This window comes from Notothenia coriiceps, unplaced genomic scaffold, assembly GCF_000735185.1.
Source record: "Notothenia coriiceps isolate Sejong01 unplaced genomic scaffold, NC01 NC01_scaffold00037244, whole genome shotgun sequence".
NCBI lineage: Eukaryota > Metazoa > Chordata > Actinopteri > Perciformes > Nototheniidae > Notothenia > Notothenia coriiceps.
The window spans coordinates 7262167-7270066 of record NW_011369945.1 but is presented as its reverse complement, the minus strand read 5'-3'; the positions used below and the strand labels follow the sequence as shown (position 1 = coordinate 7270066).

Genomic DNA, 7900 nt, shown 5'->3' with positions numbered 1-7900 from the left:
ACTGATTTGCTGTAAAACATCCCACGCTCAATACAGACGTAATGCTGCTCAGTATCCCATGAATATAAGGAAAGCTGCCTGTATACCTCAAATGCACACCTTATTTATTTTCTAATGGAAAAGGTAAACAAGCTAAATAAATGTACAATCAAATAATACTCTGTTTTAGATTCTTTATTCAGATTCAAGCCAGCAATTCCACCTTCAAGCATAATCAAGGAATGTATGATACAACTATAAAATCTAAGACACAAAAATAGAGTTCTGGATATGTCAGAAAAGCACATAAGAAATTCATAAACAGTTATAACCAACCTAGTTAATAATACGAGCATTCATGAAACACAAAGTATCTGTAGTTTAACTATTTGTAAAACATCACTTTCTGCTGAGTGTAACAATTAATAATACCAAATTGTTGAAAATTGTGAAATCATATTTTCAACCTGCAAAGTTTGAGAATCCCTGAGAACGTTCCCACGAATCATTTAAAAGCGAATAGAAAAATAAATCATCAGAAAAGTTGTAATTTATCGAGGTAGCTCATATCTACCGGTTACCACAATGTCTCTTCAGTTTCTGTTAAAAGAGCTCACAGCAGTGTTTAAGACCCTTGATCAAAATGCATTAATTTAAAGTAGCACTTTGAGGTTTTTTAAAAATTATGATTAACACTGAATGAAGCCCTCTGCTTCCTGTCATATTTGTCCTCCTCCAGCATTGTTCTGTATGCTTTTAGTCTGAAGAGGAGGGTGTAACAGCCCTTAATAACATCCAATCATCATTTGGAAGTCAAATTGCTTTGGGTACCAAAAACTTTAATCCGCCTCTTACTTTGATTGATGCAGTCCCTCATGAACTCACCATTTCCTGCCAAATGTGGATCAGTTTCAGCCCTTCAATTTTAGAAAAGATCATTCATTTAAATCAAATATTAAAAGAAACATGTGCAAACATTTCACCTAAAAACCCACATGCCGGTTATTATCTTATGCGTGTTGTTCCTCTCCTCAGGCCCAGGTATCCCATCATGCTCTAGCAGCGAGTCAGCACTGACCCGTTGCTCCTCCACAGCCCTGGCACTGCAGCGCCGCCGTCCTGTACGCCTTCCACACCACGGGGTCCTGCAGACACACCGTGCCGCCGCCCCGCTTCTCCTCTGCCTGGTTCCGGTTGATGTCTCCCACACACACCCATCCCCCTCCGGACCCCGCCCCCCCCGCCGTGGTGCTGACGGCCCACTTAGAGTGGTCCTGGCTGTTCTTGAAGTCGAACGTCTGCCCCGGGTTGATGAGCTTGATGTCCAAGACCTTCCATCCCAGCGAGCAGTCGGAGGGGAGGATGCCTCTGGAGCGAATCCAGAACTGGACCAGGAGATCTGACTGGAGGCTGGGGGCCACCCAGGAGTGGTACAGGTCTGCAGAGAGGCATGTTTTTATTATCTTAAAAGGTTATACAGTTTTTTTATCAATGTATTAAAGGTCTCAGATATATACAAACATGTCTCTGAAGTGTTTGGCTCCAAACACCAAACAGATCATGCATTGCAGCGTCCCATAATCCCCTCTGTTTCAGGCCTGTTTCAAAAGTGCTGATTCTCTGTCTGTTACTTTAGATGAAAATAAGGAACCCACACCCCTCTGAGAGATATTTGGTTAAAAGGACACAATGGTGCTCTAGGAGGAGATTCAGGTGATAGGTGGGGGGGTTACCTCGGTTGGTGATTGGTTACCTTGGTTGGTGATTGGCTAATGGTTACACAAGCCAAAAAAAACTTTATGACATCATAAAGTGGCCAAAATCTGATCAGCTCATTTTTTTTATATTAATGGATCAGGACAAAAAGTGAGCGAATCTTTTCCCCTGAAACTCTCAGAATCTCTTGACACAGAGGGGACACATGTTTATGTATAAAAGACATGAGAAAGTGGATTTTGCATAATAGGTGACCTTTAAACAGTCATGCTGTGTCATCAAAGGTTTAATGTGTTTAATGTGTTGATAAAGTAAAAAGGAAGAACTTTTATCATTAATTACAACGTATCATGCAGGCTGGCCAGTTTAGACCTGTAATTAAACTCAAAGCTAAAAATGACACGAACTTTAGAACTTATTTTATCTCTCCAAAGTCGTACCGTTGTCAAAAGAAGCTCCTTTGGCAAAGCTGATGAAGTTGGTGCCAGCCTTTGAGGTCAGAGTCACGCTGCGATTGGATACAGGTTTGATGTGTGGAAAGATGTGAACAGAGGGATGTTTCTTCACACAGAGATCAGCCAGAGCGGGCACGAGGGACGCCAAGGACTCTGGGACGTCGCAGTCGTACACATTAGGCTGATTGATCTGAAGCTGCTCTCCTGCGGTGCAAAACAAATTAGATTGTAGGTGAACGCTGCTAACAGCACTGGAGGCACTTTACTTGTTAGGTACAGTAAATGAACAGCACTATCCTGGTGAAGTTGGTGCAGAGGGGTCTACATGACTTGCACTGCTACACTGTGCACAGACACATATCTAATTATAGATACTGAAAAATAAATTAAAAAATCATTCATGTAAAATTGGAGTAATTTGGATGTTTATAATTTATCATGCAGGCTACTCTCTTTCAACAATTCTTGATGTAAATCTCCTTCTTTTCTTTAGAACAAAGGAGTATTAAAATTAAAATAAGCACATTGTTCTTTATTTCACTTAAACAATGCACATTTTCTCTCTAACCATTATTATTGATTAACCAATCCATTACATAATAGACTGCTTTATCATCAGAGGCATAGACCCATTGTGTATTCTATAATTAAATAGTCCGTTAATATAAAAACTTCTAGAGAGTCCGAGGTGACGCTTGCATAGAAGAATTATTTAAATTAATTATAAATTCTGCACAACAGTCATGATGGTCCATTATACTTTTAGAATTTGCTGCGGGCCAATACACATTTTTACCACGGCCCCCAGGCATTAGTTTGGACATCCCTGATAGGGCCACCATGAGTTTGACGGTTTGGGTTTGGGACTGACATTCATGAACCCTTAATTCATGAAACATAATATGTTTTTTCTAACTTACATTTTCAATTAATCCAATACAATGTTTGCCAAAATATTCTCAAAACGGCTTACATTTCTTTTGTTTACAGCTGCTCTTTTTGTTAAATTACTACGAAGATTAGCATGGTAAATATATTTCATGCTAAACATCAGCATGTTAGCTAACACACAGACTCTAACATGGTGGTTGTGCTGCCTTGAAATAAGTCCTTTTAATCAACTATTCAAATCGTTGTTGATGCAGATGATATCAATTGACTTATACGCTCTTTGATTCAGCTCTAACTGGTAAACATAAGTACCTGTACAAATCAAATCAGTAATTAGGCTTATTAAATCATTATCAAGCACATTTTTCTGACCACATACTGGTCTAACACATTGGAGAGGTAGTATTTGTGAACTTGGTGAACAGTATTTTAGTGATAAACTAAACTGAATCTCAGTTTCACCTCATTAATGTGCAGATTCCTGCTTCAAGGGGCTTTAAAATGAAACGTGACACCTTCTGTATGCATGTCACCCAGGACACGGTCACGCTCTCAGCTCCTCAGCTAGAGAGGCCGAATATTTGATAAGGCAAATATATGCCGCAGTGTGAGGGCCAATATCTCTATGGTAACATACTTCAATCTAATTAAATTACCCCCAGCACTGCCATAGCAACGGTGCCAACTTGTGAGTCTGCCAGGGATCTGCACAGGCAGCGTGTGACACGGTGGTGACACCTGTTTACGCTGATTATCCTAGATCTGCATTATCCTGTTGTTGTTGTGTCAATACCTGACTGGATTATAAAGCACCCCCAAGAGAATAATGACTTAAGAAATCCCTTTTGAAATGAGAGAGAATGACATCAAATGACTATGAAATAATTAAGGAAGAATATTCTTGGTAAAGCCTCATAAACATCAATTACACCCTCATTGGAAACTAAGACTAAAACGTATTGAAACGTATTTACACCAAGCTGCTCTTGAAGGCCGGGTAATGCTCTTATCAACATTTAGAGACAGTCTCAGATATATTGTACATGATTATAGGTTTAATATAAGCGTCTTTGAGCACTAGCGCAATAACAATTAAATCTATTATTATTATTATTACTATTTTAATATGTTTTATCTTTAAGGAAGAACTGCTATTATATTGACACGATCGACTGATATGATAACTTGAATGTAATTTTTTTTTAAACGCAGAATGTATCCGACACCCAATCTATCAGTCTAATCTTATTTGTTCTCTTGCAGACTTTTCTTACAAAATATCATCATTTAAGAAGCTACAAGATTGGGTAATTTGTTATCTATTTTGCATAGAAAAGTAGAGTTCTCACCAATGTAGATTTGATAGATAGGAGTTTCTCAAATGAATTCATTCTTAAAACTATTCATTAATATATAATAGCAGATAGAAGGTGGATTATTAATCGTTATTAGCTCCCAGCTCTCGTACTGTTATTGTGATTTAACACCATCATCCCTACTGCCACGTGCATTTTATACCATCTTTGCCTGTGCTATCCAGCCTCATGGCAGGACTCCAGTCTTACCGATGGTCTGGAAGCGCTCGAGCGGGTAGGTGACGCAGATGAAGTTCTGCCCGTTGTTCACACCGCTAGAAGGGTAAGAAAACGTTCCCGCCTGCCGTACAGGGGGGAAATGAGGGGTGCTGTGGACCAACCAGAAGCCCTGATTTTTATCCAGCAGGACAACACCTGAGAAACAAACATATTATTAAAATGATCAACAAAAAACGTCAAGGTTTTCCCTCCAGGTGGTTGATACCCAAACCAGAACTAACTAAACTGAATTATGCTCATATATCTCATAACTCTCGAATAAGAGGCCAGGATGCTGCAGTTAAAGGTGATCATTATCTGTAGCTTCATCACTACCAGTGACTCCTTTCACATTGTCCTTTTTTACATTGCATACTTAAGCAATGAAATTATTTGGGCACTAAACATGAGTTGGGCTGCTTTAAATCTAAATCTAAATCTAATCCAAGTCTCTGTCAGGAGTTCTGTTTTAGTGTTTTTGACCAACTAGATAAGCATTTGTTTTTATTTGTATTTCCCCATACTTCCATACAAGAAGTAAGGCTGTAATGACATAGGAATCTAAGGTGTGTAACAAAGCTTCAATTTAAGAAATCTTGTGTCTTTGACAGAGCTATAGTCCTTACAAACTTGTCCATATTTGCTGATTTTGAGTATAACGTCAAATCACTTGCAGCATATATGAACTATTCATGTAATGGAGCTGGACCACTCACCTTTTGTGTGCCCCCCTTTACTCCCACTGTTGTCAACCCATCTGTCACCAAGGTCCTCGGATGGCTTCTGGTCATTGTAAAGGATGTATGCTACCTCTGTGTTCTGTGGAGGGAGAGGTTTAACATTTAAGAATGTTATTCCTGGGCACATTCCAAACACACACATCTGTTAAACGAAATGAAACAGCATAACAATGTTAAGATAAGTAAGGTATGCAATCATGTGTTTTGTACGATCATGCAAACTACGATATTATCTTTCCACAGCTGTTAGCAGACACAGACTGCATATAAATAAACAACTCTCTGTTCTCATTCTCAGTTTCCAGGTTTGATCTAATTATGGCACACTCATAGCATTGCGGTGGTGGCGAAGTCCATAGGGACTTTGGCAACTGGAAGGTCGCCAGTTCAAGTCCCGGAAAGGCCAAGTGCTACCAAGGTGTCCCTGAGCAAGGCACCGTTCCCTACACTGCTCCCCGGGTGCCGTGCATAATGGCAGCTTACTGCTCCTAACACTAGGATGGGTCAAATGCAGAGAAACCATTTTGTTCCATAGTTCCTGTACTACGTAATGACAATAAGTTGAATCTTCATTTAAAAGGTTTTCCATCAAACTAAGAATTCTTAGGTCTACCGGTAAACATTAAAAGCAGCAAAAAACGAAATTTTAAACGATAAGTGTTTACTACTGATATTGCTTGAGCTGAATATAGTTATATTGTGGAAATTCAAGAAAGCTATGTGCAAAGAAATGTAACATTGAGAGTAAGGTTTAAAACCACTATGCTATACTTTATATGACTGTCAGTTTTAGAATAAATCAAATCTATCAAATAAATACTGGGATGAATTTGTACTTTTAATGGGTATCATTTGCATTTTAAAGAGCTTTTAGATAACATGCACAGTCCTATCTGTCATTACAAAAATTAGGCTTTGGAATTGCCATTTGACAATGATCATACATATATTAAAAACATGAATAATAAGGAAGTGAAAACTGTTTAATAACTCGGTGTCACATGTATGAGGATGCTGACTCCAGCTCTCAGTAAAACAAAGCTTCAGTTAGACTAAGTATTTGTTCCAGTTTCAATACAGACCTCTCCTTGTGAGTAGAGTTGTCCAACGGTCCTGCCCAGAGCGCCCGTGGTGTCGTTCACTGTCCCCTTCCCGTTAGTCCAGCCTTCACTCCCTTTGTCCAGCAGTAAATACATCTCACCCGTGTCATGTTCTTTAGGCAGCTTGTACAAATAGAACCTGACACAGAGAACGAGACACAAGAAAATATATAGATGAAACAGCTTGACATTAAACTGATATGCAAATGATTGTTTAATCTAGAAAGCTTTCGGTGTTTAGTGTATTTGCAGAGGCTTGTCTTGTGCAGCACTCAGTGATTTACCAATCCACAGCATCTCCTTTGTCATTGTAGCAGGTGATTGGGGAGGTGTCGCCACCTGAAGGCACACAGAAGATCAGCAGGGACAGGAACAGAAGCATCTGAGAATACAAAATAGACTTATCATAGTCATTACAATTAACACTGTTCATACCGTAAATATGTTTTTACAATAATTGTGTATTAAACCCTGTAACTGGGTTCTAAATTGCTGCATTACTTTGGCTAAAGGAGTTTCCCCCTGTTAACAACACATATTTTAAACTATGGAGATACTATGTGCCTCATTCCAAAATTGAGGAAGTACTCTGGTATAAAACTTTATAACGGTACCAATACAACAGTGAAGATATTACAAATTAACATTTATATTCGAAGTTATACTTCAATTTCATTTCAAACCTTTATTTAACCAGATTGGTACCATTGAGATCATAGATCTCTTTTTCAAGGGAAACCTGCAGCAAATAGGTTCCACATGAAACATGAAACAACATAAAACAATAAAGGACATCATACAACATTTACAGGTTACATTTACATACTTATCGACATTTACAAGTACCCATAGTTTCCAACAGCATTTCACTTAGACTAGCTTTAAAAACATGCAGAGGAATGAAATTGCTCAGTTTCAATTCTAGCTGAAGATTGTTCCAAGCAAGTGGAGCTGCGCACATAAAAGCTGTCTTACCTAAGACTGTCCTTGCTCTTGGACATGTAACATCACTACATCATGTGATCTCAGACAATAGCTGCTTGCAACTCTCTGTGTTATCAGGAGAGGCAGATATAATACCGGGAGTTTACCCAACATGGCTTATAATAAGTGTGTACCAATGACTGAGCCTCCGTACAGTAAGTGATGGCAAACCTGCCTTGGTATACAGTGTACAGTGATGAGTAAGTGCTTTACAATTAGTGACACATCTCAGTGCACTTTGATAGGTGGCATTTAACTTGTTCAGGCAATGGGCAGGTGCATTCATATAGACCAGATCACCATAGTCCAGCACAGGTAAAAAGGTCACAGTGACTAGCCTTTTCCTGGCCTCAAGTGAGAACAGGACTTGTTTCTGAAAAAGAAGCCTAGTCTAACCCTCAGCTTTTTAAGCAGGTTATTGACCTGAAGTTTAAAGTGAGACAATCATCAAGCCAGATACG

At 39.0% G+C, this 7900-nt stretch overlaps 2 protein-coding genes across 2 annotated transcripts in view; both read right to left on the bottom strand.

Moving 5' to 3' along the window:
* Window positions 1-158: 158 nt before the first annotated feature.
* dnase2 (deoxyribonuclease II, lysosomal) lies at window positions 159-6877 on the bottom strand. Its single transcript, XM_010793414.1, has 6 exons — window positions 6740-6877; window positions 6438-6594; window positions 5332-5434; window positions 4607-4771; window positions 2136-2354; window positions 159-1417 (listed from the first exon to the last, which is right to left on the bottom strand). The coding sequence occupies exons 1-6, from the start codon at window positions 6835-6837 to the stop codon at window positions 1047-1049; spliced, it is 1113 nt and encodes a 370-aa protein (XP_010791716.1). The 5' UTR covers window positions 6838-6877; the 3' UTR covers window positions 159-1046.
* Window positions 6878-7325: 448 nt separating this feature from the next.
* Window positions 7326-7900, bottom strand: part of tap1 (transporter 1, ATP-binding cassette, sub-family B (MDR/TAP)) — a 6963-nt gene continuing 6388 nt past the window's right edge. Inside the window, exon 10 of the mRNA XM_010794206.1 lies at window positions 7326-7334. Within this exon, the coding sequence (XP_010792508.1) occupies window positions 7326-7334 (9 nt within the window). The remainder of the gene's footprint in view (window positions 7335-7900) is intronic.

Bases quoted from the DNA above. Each gene is read 5' to 3' on its own strand.
- dnase2 (XM_010793414.1), bottom strand. From the start codon at position 6,837: ATGCTTCTGTTCCTGTCCCTGCTGATCTTCTGTGTGCCTTCAGGTGGC. The intron at 6,595-6,739 runs GTAAATCACTGA...TCTCTGTGTCAG, and splicing joins AAAGGAGATGCTGTGGATTG to GTTCTATTTGTACAAGCTGC. The intron at 1,418-2,135 runs GTACGACTTTGG...GCCTCTCTGCAG, and splicing joins AGGAGCTTCTTTTGACAACG to ACCTGTACCACTCCTGGGTG.